This window comes from Gopherus flavomarginatus, chromosome 22, assembly GCF_025201925.1.
Source record: "Gopherus flavomarginatus isolate rGopFla2 chromosome 22, rGopFla2.mat.asm, whole genome shotgun sequence".
Classification (NCBI taxonomy): Eukaryota; Metazoa; Chordata; order Testudines; family Testudinidae; genus Gopherus; species Gopherus flavomarginatus.
This window is the reverse complement of record NC_066638.1, coordinates 18,508,360-18,530,993: the sequence shown is the minus strand read 5'-3', so window position 1 is coordinate 18,530,993 and position 22,634 is coordinate 18,508,360. Positions and strand designations below refer to the sequence as shown.

The window sequence follows — 22,634 nt, the reverse complement described above, 5'->3', positions numbered from 1 at the left end:
GGCTGATGTGATTAGGTTCTATGATGGTGTCTGTTGAATAGCTATGTGGACAGCGTTGGCAATGGGCTTTGTTGCAAGGATAGGTTCCTGGGTTCGTGTTTTTGTTCTGTGGTGTGTGGTTGCTGGTGAGTATTTGCTTCAGGTTGGGGGGTTGTCTGTAAGCAAGGAAAGGCCTGTCTCCCAAGATCTGGGAGAGTGAGGGATAATCTTTCAGTATAGGTTGTAGATCTTCGATGATGTGCTGGAGAGGTGTTAGTTGGCCGATGAAGGTAACGGCTAGTGGCATTCTGTTATTTTCTATGTTGGGCCTGTCTTGTAGTACGTGACTTGTGGGTACTCTTCTGACTCTGTCAGTCTGTTTTTTCACTTTAGCAGGTGGGTATTGTAATTTTAAGAATGCTTGATAGAGATCTTGTAGGTGTTTGTCTCTGTCTGAGGGATTGGAGCAAATGCAGTTGTATCTTAGAGCTTGGCTGTAGACAATGGATTGTGTGGTGTGTCCTGGATGGAAGCTGGAGGCATGTAGGTAAGTATAGCGGTCAGTAGGTTTCCGGTATAGGGTGGTGTTTATGTGACCATCGCTTATTAGCACAGTAGTGTCAAGGAAATGGACCGCTTGTGTGGATTGGTCTAGGCTGAGGTTGATAGTGGGATGGAAATTGTTGAAATCATGGTGGAATTCATCAAGGGCTTCTTTTCCATGGGTCCAGATGATGATGTCATCAATGTAGCGCAAGTAGATATGGGGCGCTAGAGGATGAGAGCCAGGGAAGCGTTGTTCTAAGTCAGCCATATTTTTATGTTGGCATACTATGCGGGTACCCATAGCAGTGCCACTGACTTGCAGGTATATATTGTGAAATAGTTGTGGGTGAGGACAAAGTTGCGAAGTTCAGCCACCAGGTTTGGCATGTAACTAGTTCACAAAACTGGGGTGGGGGTGTAGGAAATTAAGGGGTGTGTAGGGAAATCACTGTATGCAGGGCAGCAGCCAGGCTAGGGCTACAGGCTCCACTCTAGTCCACAGGGCAAAGTGTGGGCAGGGCGCCTCGTCGCCAGGCCCGGTTTAGCACCCGCTGCCGAGCCTGAGCCATGTGTGGGGACAGGGCTCTACAGCCGTTAGTCCTGGAGCCTAACGATATCAGGCCACGCGACAGCTAAGCCGCCGGGGCGACCGGGTCCGTGGCACGTGGCCACGGCGCGGGGAGCAGCTTGTCAGACTGGCCAGAGAGGGCAGTGCCAACAGCAAAGATGGCGGCGCTTGCCCTTCCGTTCGCCGAGTCTGAAGCCACCGGAAGGAGAGGGCGGTGCCTGCACCGCCCCTCGCTAAGCTGGGAGCCGATTGGCTGGAGCCCTGCGCGAGCCCTGAGTGTCGGGCTCCCTGACTGGATGGTTGCTTGTGGCGCGCAGAGGAGCTGTTTGCAGCTGGAGCCGAGCGCGCCTGGCGGGGTGTCAGCAGCAGCTGTAATGTGGAGCGGTCACGGTGAGGGTGCGATGGGCGAAGGGTCTGGCGGGGGTGATGGGGCTGGCAGGGCGGCGAGGTGGTGTAGTGGGGGAAGGGCTGGGGTGATGTGGGGGAGGGGCTGGCAGGGTAGCGAGGTGGTGTAGTGGGGGAGGGGCTGGGGTGATGTGGGGGAGGGGTTGGCAGGGCGGGGAGGTGGTGTAGTGGGGGGAAGGGCTGGGGTGATGTGGGGGAGGGGTTGGCAGGGCGGGGAGGTGGTGTAGTGGGGGAAGGGCTGGGGTGATGTGGGGGAGGGGCTGGCAGGGCAGCGAGGTGGTGTAGTGGGGGGAAGGGCTGGGGTGATGTGGGGGAGGGGCTGGCAGGGTGGCGAGGTGGTGTAGTGGGGGGAAGGGCTGGGGTGATGTGGGGGAGGGGTTGGCAGGGCAGTGAGATGGGTGTAGTGGGGGAAGGGCTGGGGTGATGTGGGGGAGGGGTTGGCAGGGCGGGGAGGTGGTGTAGTGGGGGAAGAGTTGGAGTGATGTGGGGGAAGGGTTGGCAGGGCGGGGAGGTGGTGTAGTGGGGGGAAGGGCTGGGGTGATGTGGGGGAGGGGCTGGCAGGGCGACGAGGTGCTGTAGTGGGGGAAGGGCTGGGGTGATTTGGAGGAGGGGCTGGCAGGGCAGCGAGGTGGTGTAGTGGGGGAAGGGCTGGAGTGATGTGGGGGAGGGGTTGGCAGGGCGGGGAGGTGGTGTAGTGGGGGAGGGGCTGGGGTGATGTGGGGGAGGGGTTGGCAGGGCGGGGAGGTGGTGTAGTGGGGGAAGGGCTGGGGTGATGTGGGGGAGGGGCTGGCAGGGTGGCGAGGTGGTGTAGTGGGGGGAAGGGCTGGGGTGATGTGGGGGAGGGGTTGGCAGGGCAGTGAGATGGGTGTAGTGGGGGAAGGGCTGGGGTGATGTGGGGGAGGGGCTGGCAGGGCGGCGAGGTGGTGTAGTGGGGGAAGGGCTGGAGTGATGTGGGGGAGGGGTTGGCAGGGCGGGGAGGTGGTGTAGTGGGGGAAGAGTTGGAGTGATGTGGGGGAGGGGTTGGCAGGGCAGCGAGGTGCTGTAGTGGGGGAAGGGCTGGGGTGATTTGGAGGAGGGGCTGGCAGGGCAGCGAGGTGGTGTAGTGGGGGAGGGGCTGGCAGGGCAGTGAGATGGTGTAGTGGGGGGAAGGGCTGGGGTGATGTGGGGGAGGGGTTGGCAGGGCGGGGAGGTGGTGTAGTGGGGGGAAGGGCTGGGGTGATGTGGGGGAGGGGTTGGCAGGGCGGGGAGGTGGTGTAGTGGGGGAAGAGTTGGAGTGATGTGGGGGAGGGGTTGGCAGGGCAGCGAGGTGCTGTAGTGGGGGAAGGGCTGGGGTGATTTGGAGGAGGGGCTGGCAGGGCAGCGAGGTGGTGTAGTGGGGGAGGGGCTGGCAGGGCAGTGAGATGGTGTAGTGGGGGGAAGGGCTGGGGTGATGTGGGGGAGGGGTTGGCAGGGCGGGGAGGTGGTGTAGTGGGGGGAAGGGCTGGGGTGATGTGGGGGAGGGGTTGGCAGGGCGGGGAGGTGGTGTAGTGGGGGAAGAGTTGGAGTGATGTGGGGGAGGGGTTGGCAGGGCGGGGAGGTGGTGTAGTGGGGGAAGAGTTGGAGTGATGTGGGGGAGGGGTTGGCAGGGCGGGAAGGTGGTGTAGTGGGGGGAAGGGCTGGGGTGATGTGGGGGAGGGGTTGGCAGGGCGGGGAGGTGGTGTAGTGGGGGAAGGGCTGGGGTGATTTGGAGGAGAGGCTGGCAGGGTAGCGAGGTGGTGTAGTGGGGGAAGGGTTGGGGTGATGTGGGGGAGGGGTTGGCAGGGCGGGGAGGTGGTGTAGTGGGGGAAGGGCTGGGGTGATGTGGGGGAGGGGTTGGCAGGGCGGCGAGGTGCTGTAGTGGGGGAAGGGCTGGGGTGATTTGGAGGAGAGGCTGGCAGGGTAGCGAGGTGGTGTAGTGGGGGAAGGGTTGGGGTGATGTGGGGGAGGGGCTGGCAGGGCGACGAGGTGCTGTAGTGGGGGAAGGGCTGGGGTGATTTGGAGGAGGGGCTGGCAGGGCAGCGAGGTGGTGTAGTGGGGGAGGGGCTGGGGTGATTTGGAGGAGGGGCTGGCAGGGCGGCGAGGTGGTGTAGTGGGGGAAGGGCTGGAGTGATGTGGGGGAGGGGTTGGCAGGGCAGTGAGATGGTGTAGTGGGAGGAAGGGCCGGGGTGATGTGGGGGAGGGGTTGGCAGGGCGACGAGGTGCTATAGTGGGGGAAGGGCTGGGGTGATTTGGAGGAGGGGCTGGCAGGGTAGCGAGGTGGTGTAGTGGGGGAAGGGTTGGGGTGATGTGGGGGAGGGGCTGGCAGGGCGGCGAGGTGGTGTAGTGGGGGAAGGGCTGGGGTGATTTGGAGGAGGGGCTGGCAGGGCGGCGAGGTGGTGTAGTGGGGGAAGGGCTGGAGTGATGTGGGGGAGGGGCTGGCAGGGCGGCGAGGTGGTGTAGTGGGGGAAGGGCTGGAGTGATGTGGGGGAGGGGTTGGCAGGGCAGTGAGATGGTGTAGTGGGAGGAAGGGCCGGGGTGATGTGGGGGAGGGGTTGGCAGGGCAGCGAGGTGGTGTAGTGGGGGAAGGGCTGGGGTGATTTGGAGGAGGGGCTGGCAGGGCAGCGAGGTGGTGTAGTGGGGGAGGGGTTGGCAGGGCAGCGAGGTGGTGTAGTGGGGGGAAGGGCTGGGGTGATGTGGGGGAGGGGTTGGCAGGGCAGGGAGGTGGTGTAGTGGGGGAAGAGTTGGAGTGATGTGGGGGAAGGGTTGGCAGGGCAGCGAGGTGGTGTAGTGGGGGGAAGGGCTGGGGTGATTTGGAGGAGGGGCTGGCAGGGCAGCGAGGTGGTGTAGTGGGGGAGGGGCTGGCAGGGCAGTGAGATGGTGTAGTGGGGGGAAGGGCTGGGGTGATGTGGGGGAGGGGTTGGCAGGGCGGGGAGGTGGTGTAGTGGGGGGAAGGGCTGGGGTGATGTGGGGGAGGGGTTGGCAGGGCGGGGAGGTGGTGTAGTGGGGGAAGAGTTGGAGTGATGTGGGGGAGGGGTTGGCAGGGCGGGGAGGTGGTGTAGTGGGGGGAAGGGCTGGGGTGATGTGGGGGAGGGGTTGGCAGGGCGGGGAGGTGGTGTAGTGGGGGAAGAGTTGGAGTGATGTGGGGGAGGGGTTGGCAGGGCGGGGAGGTGCTGTAGTGGGGGAAGGGCTGGGGTGATGTGGGGGAGGGGCTGGCAGGGCGGCGAGATGGGTGTAGTGGGGGAAGGGCTGGGGTGATGTGGGGGAGGGGCTGGCAGGGCAGCGAGGTGGTGTAGTGGGGGAGGGGCTGGCAGGGCAGTGAGATGGTGTAGTGGGGGGAAGGGCTGGGGTGATGTGGGGGAGGGGTTGGCAGGGCGGGGAGGTGGTGTAGTGGGGGAAGAGTTGGAGTGATGTGGGGGAGGGGTTGGCAGGGCGGGGTGGTGGTGTAGTGGGGGAAGAGTTGGAGTGATGTGGGGGAGGGGTTGGCAGGGCAGGGAGGTGGTGTAGTGGGGGAGGGGTTGGCAGGGCAGTGAGATGGTGTAGTGGGAGGAAGGGCTGGAGTGATGTGGGGGAGGGGTTGGCAGGGCGACGAGGTGCTGTAGTGGGGGAAGGGCTGGGGTGATGTGGGGGAGGGGCTGGCAGGGCAGCGAGGTGGTGTAGTGGGGGAGGGGCTGGCAGGGCAGTGAGATGGTGTAGTGGGAGGAAGGGCTGGAGTGATGTGGGGGAGGGGTTGGCAGGGCGGGGAGGTGGTGTAGTGGGGGAAGGGCTGGGGTGATGTGGGGGAGGGGTTGGCAGGGCGGGGAGGTGGTGTAGTGGGGGAAGAGTTGGAGTGATGTGGGGGAGGGGTTGGCAGGGCAGCGAGGTGGTGTAGTGGGGGGAAGGGCTGGGGTGATTTGGAGGAGGGGCTGGCAGGGCAGCGAGGTGGTGTAGTGGGGGAGGGGCTGGCAGGGCAGTGAGATGGTGTAGTGGGGGGAAGGGCTGGGGTGATGTGGGGGAGGGGTTGGCAGGGCGGGGAGGTGGTGTAGTGGGGGAAGAGTTGGAGTGATGTGGGGGAGGGGTTGGCAGGGCAGCGAGGTGGTGTAGTGGGGGAAGGGCTGGGGTGATGTGGGGGAGGGGTTGGCAGGGCGGGGAGGTGGTGTAGTGGGGGGAAGGGCTGGGGTGATGTGGGGGAGGGGTTGGCAGGGCAGCGAGGTGGTGTAGTGGGGGGAAGGGCTGGGGTGATTTGGAGGAGGGGCTGGCAGGGCAGCGAGGTGGTGTAGTGGGGGAGGGGCTGGCAGGGCAGCGAGGTGGTGTAGTGGGGGAGGGGCTGGGGTGATTTGGAGGAGGGGCTGGCAGGGCAGCGAGGTGGTGTAGTGGGGGAGGGGCTGGCAGGGCAGCGAGGTGGTGTAGTGGGGGAAGGGCTGGGGTGATGTGGGGGAGGGGTTGGCAGGGCGGGGAGGTGGTGTAGTGGGGGAAGAGTTGGAGTGATGTGGGGGAGGGGTTGGCAGGGCAGCGAGGTGGTGTAGTGGGGGAGGGGCTGGCAGGGCAGTGAGATGGTGTAGTGGGGGGAAGGGCTGGGGTGATGTGGGGGAGGGGTTGGCAGGGCGGGGAGGTGGTGTAGTGGGGGAAGAGTTGGAGTGATGTGGGGGAGGGGTTGGCAGGGCAGGGAGGTGGTGTAGTGGGGGAAGAGTTGGAGTGATGTGGGGGAGGGGTTGGCAGGGCAGCGAGGTGGTGTAGTGGGGGGAAGGGCTGGGGTGATTTGGAGGAGGGGCTGGCAGGGCAGCGAGGTGGTGTAGTGGGGGAGGGGCTGGCAGGGCAGTGAGATGGTGTAGTGGGGGGAAGGGCTGGGGTGATGTGGGGGAGGGGTTGGCAGGGCGGGGAGGTGGTGTAGTGGGGGAAGAGTTGGAGTGATGTGGGGGAGGGGTTGGCAGGGCAGCGAGGTGCTGTAGTGGAGGGAAGGGCTGGGGTGATTTGGAGGAGGGGCTGGCAGGGCGATGAGGTGGTTTAGTGGGGGAAGAGTTGGAGCAATGAAGTGTGCGAGGAGCTGGCAGGAGGGGAGGGAATAGGGTGATGAGCGTGGGTGGTGGGCTGCAGGAGGCAGTGATGTGGTGGGGCAGGCAGTGGGTTCCGCTCTCCTAGTTGTGGGGCTGGCGGGCGGGTATGTGTCTCTCCCTTGTGAGGTGCCTGTACGTGGCTGAGCCCAGGCTGCTGACCCCCGTGATGCCGCCCTTCTCCATGGCCTGCTGCCTGGAATCCCCATGACCTCAGCGTTCTGGTGCCTTCTCTGAGCTGTGACTGGGTTTGGACTTGGGTGCAGGTTAAAAATACAGGATGCTGGGGAGCAAGGGTTGGGGGTGGGGAGTATTCAGGAGGCTGGGGAGCAAGGGTTGGGGGTATTCTCCTCCTGTCTTTCCTGATGGAATCCTCTCAGCTCCAGTGCGGAGTCTCATGTTATTTCTGGCTGTGGAGCAGGCTTATTGTCAATGGTGCCAGCGCTCACTGTTTTATCACAAGTCTAATAACATTTGGAGCTTTTTTAAAGCTCCAGTTGCTCAAGTTATGTGAACATATGAAAATCTGCTGCAAAACACTTAAAATTATGACCCCAAAAGCTCAAAAATTATAATGTAAATAACTTTTTTTTACTATGTTTTGTCTTATTTGAAGCCAATTTAATGCCTTTTTTGGGTGTAACTTGTGACTTTTGAACATTTGGGGTTGGCAGCACTGTGTTATTAACCTTAATTTTCCCCTCTCCCCCAGGTGGCTTTGAGAGTGGCTATGGAGGGGCTTCAATTAGTGGAGGATACTCACAGTCCCCAGGTGGGTTTGGATCTCCTGCAGCCACCCAAGGAGAAAAGAAACAGGTATGTAGTGCTTCCTAGTCCAGATAAGGGTTTGGGAGAGTTGGGCTTAGCCCACAAGTGCCTGGTCATACTCAGGAGCTCCCCTTGGGGGTTTTGGTCTCTACATTCTTGTCATGAGAATGAGAAGGATTATCTACACCTCTCCTAGCACAGAACAAATTGTGCAGTGTTAGGAACAAACTTCCCAATATATCATTTAATTGGGAAGCAGTGATGGGAGGAGTACAACAGTCTAGGAGCTACCTCTGATTTGTTTTGTGAGTTTGGGCAAGTTATATATACTCTACTTTGGTTTCCCCACTCAGAATAGATATTTACCTTATTAACAGGATATTGTGGCTTAATTAAACTGTGCCGCTGTGCTATAGCTGCAACTATCATTTTATGACTACTGACTTGGTTACATCAGACATGGCTGAGCTGTGTCCACTCTGCGTTTTTATCTCCACAACAAAAGAATGTATAAAATACTCCTTTGTCTCAACACCTATCATGTTGCCTACTGTGTTTGTATCAGGGAAAACCAGGAGAGCTATCCCATATGTTCTCAGCAGAGGATAATGAAGCATGAAGGATATGCACCTGGACCAATACCAAGAGTGCATAGGGAAAGTTGTAAGGAAGAAGGAAGACAGGCCAACTCTGTTACACAAACTTAGTTAGGCAGTAACAAACAAACCCAATGTTATCCCTTGGTTGAGGAAGACAACCGTGTGCCAGCCAAGACCACTGGGAGGGGCAGCACATAGTTAACTGTTGTGATTCCTAAGAGTATCAATTGTGAGTGATGTTAGGGGGCTTATTCCTTCACCCTCTCACTTCCTTCTTGCATGAGCAGAGAGCAACAATACCCGAAGTCTGAAGGTACAAACAACTGGATGTTTATTAGGGTGAACTTCCAGCAAGCATGAGTCCAGTTTCCTTTCTCAGTGTCCCCCTTCCCAGCTCTGACACCACAGCGTCTTGCCTGTGTCCCTGTTCCCATTCCCCCTCTCCTTAGCAAAACATGATTCCAGTTCCCCCCCTTACTTCCTGATTGACTGCAGGCTATACAGTAAAACTTGAGTTCTGCTTAGCTATACCTTAACCAGTCATTTTACTGAAATGTAACTAACCAATCCTAACATGATGATTTAACCGATTGTAGCCCACCAACTTAATTGGTTTACACCCAAGAAAATTAATTATTCAGCAGACAGAAACAATCACAGAACCAGAGATTATACAAACAATAGGGATGGGGAGACTACAGTGATAGAACAATACAGAAATGAGGATTTCACATCCCAGCTATCAAACTAAGTTTCCTTTTACATCTTTTAGGGGCTCTTCCCTCTTTAGGGATAGGAATATCAGGACAGAATTGTATTCCTAACAGCCCAATAGCACCTTATTTCAGTGTAACTGGTTTGGAATGTGAGAATGTGACCATACGCTTCCCAGTTTATGACTGCCTCTGCTGCTTAGCCGAAGGCCTTAGCCTGAAAACAGGGCTCAGAATGTCACAGTAAGAGAAGGCCCTTACACAGACACAGTGATTTTGATTCTTTCTTTTAGACCTCTATAACTAGCTTAGTGATAAGAATACACCTAAATTCTTAAAGTATAGGCCTTTGCAGACAGGCCTGAATATCTGTATCCTAACAAGTGAACTCAAACCATGGTTCGAGCTGCCTGTGGCACTAACTGGTCGCAGACTCAGTTAAAAATCATAATGCTGACATGGCCTCCATGTTTGTAAATCACTTTGAACATCTCAATCTCAATATGAGTCAGCAATGCTATGCTGTTGCAAAAAAAGCAAATACAATTTTAGGCTGCATTAACCAAGGCATAGCATGCAAATTACAGGAGGTGATGGTACTGCTCTACTCAGGGCTAGGCCTCTGTTAGGCCTCAGCTGGAGTACAGTGTCCTGTTTTGGTCACCAATGTATAGAAAGGATGTAGAGAAACTGGAAAGGATCCAGAGGTGAGCAGCAAAGATGATCAGAGAGGTGTTATATAAGCAAAGGCTGAAGGAACCCGGTATGTTTAGTTAGGAAAAGAGGAAATTGAGGGGAAACATGATAGCAGTCTTCAAGTACCTGAAAGACTGCCATAAAAAGTTGAACAGTTGATCTCTCTTGCCACAGCAGGCAGGGCAAGAGGCAATGGGTTTAAACTGCAGCGGAGCAGTTTTAGATGAAATCTCAGGAAAAACTTCTTAACTGTAAGAACAGTAGGACAATGGAACAGACTGCCTAGAGAGGTTGTGGAAGCTCCTGCACTGAAGGTTTTCAAAAGGAGGCTGGAGCCATCTGTCTTGGATGGTTTAGACATAACAAATCCTGCATCTTAGCAGGGAGTTAGACTCACAAGATGACCTTTGTGGTCCCTTCCAACCCTATGATTCTAGCTGGACCTTTGGTCTGACCCAGTGTGGCTAGTCTTATATTCTTATGATCTATATTGCTTTGCTGAGAATTAACTAGAATAGTGTTACTTGTTTGTGCTGACTTCATAAGAAACATATAAAGGTTATGGAGATACAGCCTTAGTCTTCAGGTAAAAGTGCTTTTAGTACCTAACTTAAGACTTTAACAAGTGTATTTGTGGAAAAATAAAATTTCTAGTTCTGGTTTGTTTGTTTTTTTTCAAAGATCAAAAGGTGAAATTTTCAGTCTTCTTTAAATTCTCTTTTGCAGCGATCCCGTTCTCAGAATATTGTGCCATGTACAGTGTCTCAGTTATATGCTGCTGAGCAGATTGATGAGACATTCAAGATCCGAGAAGTAGAGATCTCTCAGGTAAGTGAAAAGGGCTGCTGAGTAGGTATTTGTTGTGCAAATAGGTGGGAGGGAAAGTGGTTGTGTGTAAGTGTTAAATATTAAACTACTTTGGTCCTAAGTTTTTTCCCAAGTAAACTGATCTCATTTTTTTTTCCAATGCAGGTTGTTATCATGGGGATAATCAGACAGGCAGAGAAGGCACCAACCAACATCCTCTATAAAATAGATGATATGACTGCAGCCCCGATGGATGTCAGACAGTGGGTTGATACTGATGTAAGTACCAACTGGGGTTTAGGGTTGAGATAAGTATGAATTCTGATACTTTCTGTCCAGGAATGATGGAGGAAATAGTATTTACCTTGTAAATGTAAACTGAGACCATAGTATAGCTAACCAGCAGGACTAGAGACTGATGTCACAAGTTTTAAACTCAATTAAATATCTCAGTGACTGCTTTTTTTTAAACTGAAAAGACACCTAAGGCCCAGGTTCCCATAGATACTAGGAACTCATGTCCACCATTTAAGTGCCACCAACATTCTCAAAACTATTTTCCAGCTGCTGCCTAACCCTGTAGGTGCTTATGTTTCCGCTGATGAGCATGTGCAAAGCCACCCAGTCCTGACACTAATGAGCAGCTCGGAGCCCCTTGTTCAAGCCAGAACCCCAGAGCGATTCTCAAATTAGGTTTTCTCCCATCTTGCCAGAGGAGCCCAGTCTGGCTAGTGTGCTCAGAGTATGTCTTAACGCTCACAAAAGACTGGGGGTGGGATGGGGACAGAAGCAAGTGAAGAATGTTCCAGGCTTGGGTGTGTGTGTCCATCTGTCCCAGTTAAGTCAGGACCTGGGAGATACAAGTTTGAATCCCCATTTTGCTTGATGTGAAGCAGGGAATTGACCCTGACTCTCCCACTATTGGTTATAACAGGGAGGGTGTTGTCTCTCTGGCTTTTTGTGAAAGGGCTGACCTGGCTTGCGGGCCTAACTCCAGGAGAGAGCTCATGGTTGAGAATCCTGAGTGGAGACAGGTGCTTCTCTCTGGGCCATAAGCCCTGCCTCTTTCCTTTGTCTTTCACTCTTGGCTGGCTTAGACATCTCCCTGCTCAGCTTGTTGGCTTCTGAGAATCCCTTTCTTAATTGTGTAACTCTCCATACAAGATGTGAGAAGCCTGGGTGTCTAACTCAGGGCTGAGAATTCCACTAAGTAGCAGAGATCTAGGAGTCCATCCTTGCAATGCCTGGGCCCCAAATGCCTGATCTGATTCCAGATATGCTGAGGTACTTCTTAGTAATACTTCCTTTGAATAGGTCTATTAAGCACTGGAAAATTCTCTTTTACCTATTCTATTATAGAGTCTGCTTTCCTTCTCTGCATATACTTATTGCATGGGAGCTGTTTGTGTTCTGAAAACAGACTAGATCCCCCAGTGGATAATTTGACTGTATCAAAAGAGACTTGTTATCAGTATTTTATCTGACCTATGTAAATCTAGAAGAGCATCCTTCACACAAAAATATTTCGTGTTCCTGGGGAATTATTCTCTTGGACTCCAAACATTGTAGTATATGTCCTTCAGGATGTTGATGATGGGGCAAGATTCTTAAAGAATGTTGTTCCTTAACCAAACTGAAGAAGTCAGCGTTGAACACCATGAGCACGTCTTCCTCTTCCCCTTTTTAAAAAATAAACACTCCTGGTGCCTCTGGGGACTTAGTTTGATTGCCTGCTGGTGTCATGCATGGCTGTGCTTAAGCAAGCCTAAAACATGTACACTGACGAGCTACTTGTCTATTCTCACATACACTAAGCCACTTTGTTCTCAACCAGGGGTATTCATAGTGGTACTGGGCAGTACATCAGCTCATCTAGATATTTGCCTAGTTTTACAACAGGCTACATAAAAAACCCTAGCAAAGTCAGTACAAACTAAAATTTAATACAGATAATGATTTTTGTTTATACTACTCTGTATGCTATACACTGAATATTCCAGGCTTGGGTGTGTGTGTGTCCATCTGTCCCAGAATACCCAGTAGCTAGGTCACTCATTCAGGATGTGGGAGATACAAATTTGAATTCCCACTTTGCCTGATTGGGTATAACTGAGAGGGTGTTGGGTCTTTGGCTTTTCGTGAGAGGACTGAAATGTAAGTACAATATTTATATTTTAATTGATTTATAATTACATGGTAAAAATGATGATAAAGGAAGCAATTTTTCAGTAATAGTGTGCTGTGACACTTCTATATTTTTATGTCTGATTTTGTAAGCAAGTAGTTTTTAAGTGAGGTGAAACTTGGGGTATGCAAGACAAATCAGACTCCTGAAAGGAGTACAATAGTCTGCAAAGGTTGAGAGCCACTGCACTAAGCTTATCATTTGAAGAGATGGAATCCCTCTCTATCCTGAAACCACTTTATCTTAAACTAGACATGTCTCTGGTTTCCTTAGACTCTCGCATACCGGTAGAGTAATGCAGGCTGTCATTAACTGATATTTAAAAGAGAAGTTACAACATATAACTACAGGCAATACCTAGCTAAGGTGAGCAAGTTTGAGACAGTTAGACGCTGTAAACTTGAAGTGCAATCAGCAGAATAAAAGGCGGTTTTATGTCTGCCCCAAGACCCCCCAGTCAATGTATATGGCTGTACAATTCATCTTCTTGTACAAAACATTTTTTCTCTTGCTGTACGAAGGACCTTTGAAGTGGGGCAAACTGACTGTATGGACATAGTGTAACTGATTAAACAAAGTTCTGTGAGATGCACAATGTAAACAGAGAAGTATGTTTTCTCCTACTGTTAAAGCTGCAGTGATCGTTAGGGTTACTTGGAACAACAGTAGGTAAGAAAACTTCCAAACAGGAATGTGTGGCTTTTTTAAAAAAGATGGGTGTCTCTCTTTTTGTAACTTGATTTTACTAATAACTGAGAAAGGAACTAGAAGGACCAAGCAAATCTTTTTTTCCCCCCTTCTCTTTGTAAGGAGGCAGGGAGTGAAAATGTTGTGGTGCCCCCAGGAACTTACGTGAAAGTGGCTGGTCATCTTCGATCATTCCAGGTAGAATGCTGTTCTTTACTTGTATGACTACTTCTAAATAGCGAGGCTGAAGTGATTGCTGAAGGCCTGGTTCGCCCTGTCTGCTGTTTCTAATAAAGCCTGCCTAGGGATTCTGTTGCATCCTTTTTGGGAACCTGATTGTGTTCCACCCATGTCTATAGCAGCTCCATTGGCTTCAGTGGGGCTTGATCAGGTCGCTGGTGAAACACAGTTCAGAGGCAACATTTTAATTTTAGACAAACCTTGTCACTTACCAGCACTGCCAATGCCTGCCTTCAGGAATCTGTTTCCAACTTGGTTACTAACTATTCTGCCTTCTTACAAATGTTACATTAATAGATGCCCATTCCAGGTGCCCTGATAACAATTCATATCAACAAACATATCACCATCCAACATGACATGAACACCATTCATTTTTATCACAGGTAGGTAACTAGATACACCGACCCCTGCCACTGTATCTGCAGTAGTAAACATCAGGGGAAAATCTATCCTCTCAAACTGTCCCCTTCCCAAATGCAAGAGAGAGAAGAGAACCTTCAAAGTCATGCTGCATGGCTCAGCAAGTTGTTTTCTACTGACTAAGTAATTGCTCCAATATCTAATCTCTCAGCATCACTTTGACCTCTCATAATGTCACTCATATGATGCTTTTGTTTGTATATAGTAATGCCCGGAGGCTCCAGTCAGGTTACTGGGGAACCCATTATGCTAGGCACCACACAGATGCATGGTCCCTGCCTCAGCAAGACTGCAGCTGAAGAAAGGAGCTGAACAGTCATTATTTCAGTAACATAATAAGCACTTATATGGCACTGTATATGTAAAGCACAGTACAGATACTAGTTTGCTTGAAAGTAAGCTGTGCATTTTTTCCCCCTCAAACTTCTGACTCTGTCTTTATCATCTAGTCCTAAAAGAAAAGGCACTATTTTGCTCCTCCATTAATACAACTTTAAAAAGAGGATGAGTTCTAATTCTCTCTATAATATTAACACTGCTTTTAAAGGGGCACTGATATACAGGACTTTCCAGGATTCTCTGCTGTGGACAGCCACTGCCGTCTTGTCTGTATAGTGCTATTGGGTTGGTGTGGTGGTATATCTTTGAGAGAAATTACTCCCATGAAGGTCTGACACATTCACATAATGTGAATCTGTTCCTGGGGAAGTTTCAGATTAGAGCTAACTTCAATAACTTTGTCACTGATTTTATAGAAAGAAACACTGTTCCCATCACTGTCCCTCTGCTCTTTAGGGCTATAGTTGCAATGTGTTTTTACAGACATATTAAATATGTTCCTAGTGTTGTAATCTTTCCAATTGCTTTTTTTCCCTCTCCAAAAGAATAAGAAGAGCCTGGTAGCATTTAAGATCATGCCCCTGGAAGATATGAATGAGTTCACCACACACTTATTGGAAATCGTCAACGCACATATGGTCCTCAGAAAAAGCATCATGGTATGTCCTTGTATCTCTTCTCTGCTCCAGCTCTTATACAGAACAATGTTCCAGGATGTCTCCATGAGAGGTTCTTGGAGGAAGTGGGGTTTAATGTGGCAGCATAGATAATTTCAGGAAGTAGGAGGTTGCTGTGATCATGATGCAGTCACCCTGGCTTCCCCAGAGAGATTGTTGCCACTGTGGTACAGCCAACTTCCAGTAGTCTCTATTTGGGATCACTCTATTTGGATCGGACAGAGACTTCTCTTAGAGGAGAGTCTATTGATGGAGGTTCTCTAGGTTCTAGTCAGGAGGAGAGGATGGAAGAGGGTCAAGTATGGGCCAGATCAGACGAGAAACATTCACATAAAAAAGAATCTGACACATCAGAAAAGGGCAGACAAATAAACAATGACAAGTTTTTAAAGTGCTTGTACACAAATGCTAGAAGTCTAAATAATAAGATGGGTGAACTAGAGTGCCTCATGTTAAAGGAGGATATTGATATAATAGGCATCACAGAAACCTGGTGGATTGGGGACAATCAGTGGGACACAATCATTATGGGGTACAAAATATATCGGAAGGATAGAACAGGTTGTGCGGGGGGGTGGCACTATATGTGAAAGAAAATGTAGACTCAAAAGAAGTAAAAATCTTAAATGAATCCACATGTTCCATAGAATCTCGATGGATAGTAATTCAGTGCTTTAATAAGAATATAACAGTAGGGATCTATTATCGACCACCTGACCAGGACAGTGATAGTGATGATGAAATGCTAAGGGAGATTAGAGAGGCTGTCAAAATAAAGAACTTGATAATAGTGGGGGATTTCAGTTATTCCCATATTAACTGGGTACATGTCACCTCAGGATGAAATACAGAGATAAAATTTCTCGATACTTTAAATGACTGCTTCTTGGAGCAGCTAGTACAGGAACGCATAAGGGGAGAGGCAATTCTCAATTCACTCCTGAGTGGAGTGCAGGATCTAGTCCAAGAGGTAACTATAACAGGACCACTTGGAAATAGTGACCATAATATAATATTTAACATTCTTGTGGTGGGAAGAACAGCCCAACACTGTAGCATTTAACTTCAGAAAGGGGAACTATGCAAAAATGAGGGGGTTAGTTAAACAGAAATAAAAAGGTACAGTGACTAGAGTGAAATCCCCGCAAGCTGCATGGACACTTTTCAAAGACACCATAGAGGCCCAAGTTAAATGTATACCCCAAATTAAAAAACACAGTAAAACAACTAAAAAAGAACCACTGTGGCTTAACCATGTAAAAGAAGCAGTGGGAGGTAAAAAGGCATCTTTTAAAAAGTCGAACTCAGATCCTAGTGAGGTAAATAGAAAGGAGCATAAACACTGCCAAATAAGTGTAAAAATGTAATTAAAAAAGCCCAAAAGGAGTTTGAAGAACAGCTAGCCAAAAACTCAGAAGGTAATAACAAAATGTTTTTTAAGTACATCAGAAGCAGGAAGCCTCCTAAACAACCAATGGGGCCCCATGACAATTGAGATACAAAAGGAGCACTTAAAGACAATAAAGTCATTGCGGAGAAACTAAACAAATTCTTTGCTTCAGTCTTCATGGCTGAGGATGTTAGGGAGATTCCCAAACCTGAGTCATCCTTTGTAAGTGACAAATCTGAGGAATGGTCACAGATTGAAGTGTCACTAGAGGAAGTTTTGGAATTAATTGATAAACTTAACAGTAATAAGTCGCTGGTACCAGATGGCATTCACCCAAGAGTGCTGAAAGTACTCAAATGTGAAATTGCGGAACTATTAACTATGGTTTGTCCTTTAAATCGGCTTCTGTACCCAATGACTGGAAGATAGCTAATGTAACACTAATATTTTAAAAGGGCTTTAGAGGTGATCCTGGCAATTACAGACTGATAAGTCTAACGTCAGTACTGGGCAAATTAGTTGAAACAATTGTAAAGAATAAAACGGTCAGACACATAGAAGAACATAACTTATTGGGCAAAAGTCAACATGGTTTCTGTAAAGGGAAATAGTGTCTTACTAATCTATTACAGTTCTTTGAAGGGGTCAACAAGGGGGATCCAGTGGACATAGTGTACTTAGATTTCCAGAAAGCCTTTGACAAGGTCCCTCACCTAAGGCTCTTATGTAAATTAAGTTGTCATGGGATAAGAGGGAAGAGCCTTTCATGGACAGAGAGCTGGTTAAAAGACAGGGAACAAAGGATAGGAATAAATGGTAAATTTTCAGAATGGAGAGGGGTAACTAGTGATGTTCCCCAAGGGTCAGTCCTAGGACTAATCCTATTCAACTTATTCATAAATGATCTGGAGAAAGGGGTAAACAGTGAGGTGGCAAAGTTTGCAGGTGATACTAAACTACTCAAGATAGTTAAGACCAAAGCAGACTGTGAAGAACTTCAGAAAGATCTCACAAAACTAAGTGATGGGGCAACAAAATGGCATATGAAATTTAATGTGGATAAATGTAAAGTAATGCATATTGGAAAAAAATAACTCCAACTATACATACAATATGATGTGGGCTAATTTAGATACAGCTAATCAGGAAAGATCTTGTAGTCATCGTGGATAGTTCTCTGAAGACGTTCATGCAGTGTGCAGCAGCAGTCAAAAAAGCAGACAGGATGTTAGGAATAATTGAAAAAGGGATAGATAATAAAACAGAGAATGTCTTATTGCCCTTATATAAATTCATGGTACGCCCACATCTTGAATACTGCCTACAGATGTGGTCTCCTCAGTTAAAAAAAGATATACTGGCATTAGAAAAAGTTCAGAAAAGGGCAACTAAAATGATTAGGGGTTTGGAACAGATCCCATATGAGAAGAGATTAAAGACGCTAGGATTTTTCAGCTTGGAAAAGGGGAGACTAAGGGGGGATCTGATAGAGGTCTATAAAATTGTGAGTGATGTGGAGAAAGTGAATAAGGAAAAGTTATTTACTTGTTCCCATAATGTAAGAACTAGGGGTCACCAAATGAAATTAATGGGCAGCAAGTTTAAAACAAATAGAAGGATGTTCTTCACACAGTGCACAGTCAACCTGTGGAACTCCTTGGCTGAGGAGGTTGTGAAGGCTAGGATTATAACAGGATTTAAAAGAGAACTAGATAAATTCATGGAGGTTAAGTGCATTAATGGCTATTATCCAGGATGAATGAGGAATGGGGTCCCTAGCCTCTGTTTGTCAGAGGGTGGAGATAGATGGCGGGAGAGAGATCACTCGATCATTACCTGTTAGATTCACTCCCTCTAGGGCACCTTGCATTGGCCACTGTTGGTAGACAGGATACTGGGCTGGACGGACCTTTGGTCTGACTCAGTATGGCCGTTCTTACGTTCTTATATGTTCTCTGTATTATTACTGTGGCCTTGAAGTAGCTTGTGACCACAGCTGTTTTATTCTGTAATTTTAGACATCAAAAATGCCTCAGTCTCTGGGCTCCTTTGGGATGAGTGATATGGCAAGCTATGGATGTGGCAGTAATGTGCCAGTGAATGGACTTACAGCACATCAGAGTCAGGTATGTGTGAACAGTAACTTGTCTTTACAGTAATACAGCGATCAGGATGCATGGACACTGAGTGATGTCGAATGCAATGTGATACAGGACAAATCAAAGTTTAGTTATTACATAAAGGTCATATTCTATCCATCTTTTTTGTAACCCTTCCATTGACTGGTGGGAGTTCAGCCATAACCTGAAGATAGTAAGTAGTGCTAAACTTGTGGCAGACTCATGGACTGTAACTAGAAATGGAATTCAGCTCTCCCTGTGGAAGGAATATGTCATCCTCCAGTAACAGGAAAAGTTGCAAGCATTCTGCAAATGGAACGAATACATTTGTGCTCAGTAAAAGCAATATCCATGGAGTGGAGGCAATGCTATCTGGAGTTTTTTACCTAAGTCTGTGGGAACATGAAATGGAGGAGTCTGCTGTGCTCCTGAGTGTACTGCTAACCATGTCTGTAACTTCTTTCTTTGTCAGGTGTTAAATTTGATTAAAAGCTGCCCTGATGCAGAAGGCTTGAGCCTGAAGGAGCTGAAATCCCAACTACATAACATCAATATGACAACAATCAAGTAAGTATATAGAAACAAAGGATGTTCTGGAAACCAAAGCTGTCCTCCCTGAACCTACTTAGTTGTACCTGACAAATAGAGAGTGAGATAAAGAAATGCACTGTCTTGCTGTAGGGTGCAGGAGTGCTGGGACTCCAGATATTGCCTCATGTATCTTAATGGATGGAACAGTAGTAAATGTTGGGGCAAAGATCCCATTAATTCTTTCAGGTCAAGAATCTGCATTTTCCTTAGCATATAGTGCATTGCTACACAGATTAATTCTATCACCAAGGTATTGGTGGGATACTCACTCACATCTGTTATTTACAATAGAGGTTAATTTGAAAAGACTTCTCTAAAACAGAGGTGCCTGTTAGCAGGCAGCTGTCACAGAATGACTTCATCTGAGGACTTAACAGGCTTAAAGGTGAATTCCAGAGATCTTGCTAAAAACTCAACTTATCTAGGAATATTCTCAGAAAGGGATGAGTTTATCCAAGACAGAACAGCACCGTCTTTAAACAGTTTGATATCCTGAAATGTGTACTTACTGTGCACTCCCTGGCTCCTCTGCCACACAATATTGCACCCCCTGCCCTTCCCTCCCTCCATATTTACATAGAGCAAGAGCCATTATCTTCCCACACTTTCCTTTCACGCTGACCAGTTTCTCATGCTTGATGTCAACCCAGATCTAAACATTTCTTAAAACTTCAGAAAGATGAGCTGAGTAGTTGGAGTTGAGTGGGACACCGATGAGCTGTATCAGCTTGTAATAATACTGTTTTTATATTTGTGTAAGTTACTTGTGACTGAAAGTAGTATGGGCAATGTGTCTGTTTCTGTTACATATCTGAATTTGAAGCCCATTTTGCATACCCTGGATATCAGGCAGAATTCACTGGGGTGGACTGGCTTCTTATCCTTCCGCCCCCCCACCCCACCCCAACCCAGCCTCCCTGAGTATTGGGAAGGTGCTGAGGCTCAGCATGTCATTTTAGATCTTGCCATTTTCTGTGTCCCATCTCATTTTGCAACAGGCAGCCATAGCTATTTCCTCTAGCTGAACAATGTTAAGTGGTGGTGTTTTTCTCCCATAGTTGGCAGGGGCTGGAAGCTATTGGGTGGGCCACATAGGCTTTCCCTTGGGAAGGTGTGTGCTCATCCTAAATAACTTTGTTTCCCTTTGACACATGGAGCAATTTGGCTTCCTGTGGAGAAAGGGCTGCTGAAGCATTTGCATGAGATGCTGGAGGAGAGCAGTGGCAATGATCTGAGGACATGCTCCCCAGAAAGAAGCTGTCAATAATGAAATGGTTGTTTTTCCTTCCTCAGGCAAGCGGTTGAATTTCTTAGCAGTGAGGGACACATCTATTCCACTGTGGATGACGATCACTATAAATCTACAGATGCTGAATAAAGGTGCTTCTGAAAGTTGCCCTAACTTGCTGGGTTTGGTTCCATGCAAGCATCAATCTATGCTGCACTTACAGTGCTATGTGTACATATCTACCAAGCTTTTCTCTGCAGAAGGTGATCTCTGCTACTTACATCCCTTGAAAGCCGCAGTTACTCTGTGAGCATCCAGAATTCTCAAAGCAAGAGCAGCAAAATAAAGAGCAGCAAAGCAAGAGCAGCAAAGTATTCCCCTAAGCAGACTCAAATAATATAATGAGACAGTAACACTAAAGCTTAACCAGGTTTTCAGGGGAGAAATGACCTCCGTGTGAAGAACTGGAAACTTCAGAGCCTTTGTTCATCTAGTATCCATCTCATATAGCACCACTGGTAAGGGGGTGGGGGGGAGTGGGTCTGCCCAGCCTCGTTACTGGCAGATTGTTCTGAAATGGCTTCTCAGCTTGGCCAGCCTTCAGCCTCTTTATGAATTAAAGGTGGGATATTCTTAGAGAGCCTGCCGAGGTACAGTGCTTAAGAATAGTTGTCTACTTTCTGTACTTCTTACATCTATATTTGTATTACAGGATGATCCTGTTAATGAAACTTTTGATATTCCAATAAAGCTTTTTAGTTTGGGATGGATGTGCTTGTGGCGGGCATTCTCAAAGGCAGAAAAGCTTCCACCTTGATGGAACTTACCCCTGGTATATTCCCTGAACTGAATAAACAGATCCTGTACTTTCTCCTCCTGTGAAGGCAAATGCATAAAGCCTTTGGAGTAAACTTTTTTTAAAGGGTTAAACTTTCACAAAAAATGTGAATACCATAGAAAGGTCAGAAACTAAATGTAACACTCCAGGATTTTTGTCTTTATTAAAAACAAAGATAACTTCAGAAGTCCTAATTCTGCTGATGACCCATGTGGAGCTCACTACACAGTTCATCATGTAGAACTTTTTTTCTCTTTTAAAAATAATAATTTCCTACTTTAAAATAAAAATAAGGTTGCAAAAATAAAGCACTGATATTTAGGTAATGCCAGAATTAAGGTTGCCTACATAAACTTTGCTTCAGCCCCCTTGTGCTTGTGCATCATCATAACTACTTATATGACCATTTTATATTTTTTTCCACAAGTTCCATGCCTCATTCAGTGAATGATGCCCACTGTATGGGTTCCTAGTCAGTATTTTTTTATCCTCATTCAGTGTAGGACCTCATGCTTATTTACTGTACACCAAACCCTGCACAGAAAAAGAAATTTCCCATGGGCATTTTTTATGGCATTCATTACTGTAGCACCTGTGTGGCACTGATTACTGAGTGTTAAAGAACTTAGATGGGGAACTGTGGCTGAGTTTAAGGCCAAAATTATTAAGTGCCCAACTTTGGATGCGCAGAGCCTGATTTTATTTCTGAGTGCTTAGGGTTTTTTAGCACTTTATATATTCCCAGCTCTCACTGACTTCAGTAGCAAAAGTGAGTGCTTGGCAGGTCCCATGTATCTCCTGTTGGGCACCCAGAACATGAGGAACACACAGTGACCCTCTAGGAGAAGTTTGGTTTAAGTGACTTGCCCAGCATAAGCAATCTGGTGGAGGTGGGAATGGAGTCATTCTCCAGGTTAGCATTCAGCTGCTTTAACTATGAGTCCCCTGCCTTATTTGCTACTACCACCTTCCAGCTTCTGCAACAGACAAGGTAGGGGTCTTACAGACTGTAGCTTCCTTCAGTACATAACCCTGATTGAGTATCTGAGCAACATCTGTCCAGTGCACTAAATGAGGCAGGGGTCCTGTGATTAAAAAAAAAAAAGGTGGGGGGGGGGCAGCATGATTGGAGCTGGATTATAATTAACAACCTTAAATCTGGCACTTCTACATTTCAGTTGCTTCAGTTTGCAATCTTAATGTTTTCTATGTAGTCTTTTTATATGTAAATGAGAGTAAGGTTTTACTGCTCTTTTGGTACTGCAGAAGCTGTCCAGCTTTGGAAGCTGGAGCTGGATTATTGTTCACACATCAACAGAACTGGCTTTGCCCTCTAATGTCTTCAGATTCTGCTCCATTACACCTGTGCAAGCCCACTGAATGCAATATTCTCTTCAGGTTCTTGTCGCAGCAGAGCTGTGGCCAAGGGTGTAATTTTGAGGACAAGTGATGTACAGGTATAACTAGCAGTTTTGGGGGTATGGACTCTAGTGATGCAATGTAGACGTATGAAAATCAAGCTAGTGCAATAAAAAACCCACAGTGCTGGGTCTCAGCCAACTCAGGTGCATAGTTTGGACTGTTGAGCTAAAAAATTGGGCTTGGGCTGGAGCCTGGGCTCTGAGACCCTCTGCCCTATCACCTAGCTCCAGATCCCAGTATGCTTTTATAGATTTAAAAAAAATATCTTTGGCTGACAAACTGAGCAGACCTGCTGGAGAGTAGACAAGAATAAATGTGGAGCTCCACAAAGCCATTGTTAAAGTCATATTACAGAGTATAATCCTCCCTTTGGCTGGATGAATAGCAAA

The 22,634-nt window shown here is 48.3% G+C and overlaps 1 protein-coding gene across 2 annotated transcripts; it reads left to right on the top strand.

Annotated features, from left to right (window-relative positions):
- The first annotated feature begins 1,366 nt into the window (after window positions 1-1,366).
- Window positions 1,367-20,755, top strand: RPA2 (replication protein A2). 2 transcript variants are annotated; one of them, XM_050932390.1, is made up of 10 exons: window positions 1,367-1,483; window positions 7,235-7,338; window positions 10,025-10,126; window positions 10,271-10,384; window positions 13,101-13,175; window positions 14,525-14,638; window positions 17,031-17,033; window positions 18,065-18,172; window positions 18,639-18,733; window positions 20,051-20,755. In XM_050932390.1, exons 1-10 carry the CDS (start codon window positions 1,390-1,392, stop codon window positions 20,133-20,135), a joined length of 894 nt encoding a protein of 297 aa, XP_050788347.1. In that variant the 5' UTR covers window positions 1,367-1,389; the 3' UTR covers window positions 20,136-20,755. The 2 variants fall into 2 exon arrangements, with proteins under 2 accessions (XP_050788347.1, XP_050788346.1); XM_050932389.1 differs by having other exon boundaries at window positions 1,368-1,489.
- The last annotated feature ends 1,879 nt before the right edge of the window (window positions 20,756-22,634 follow it).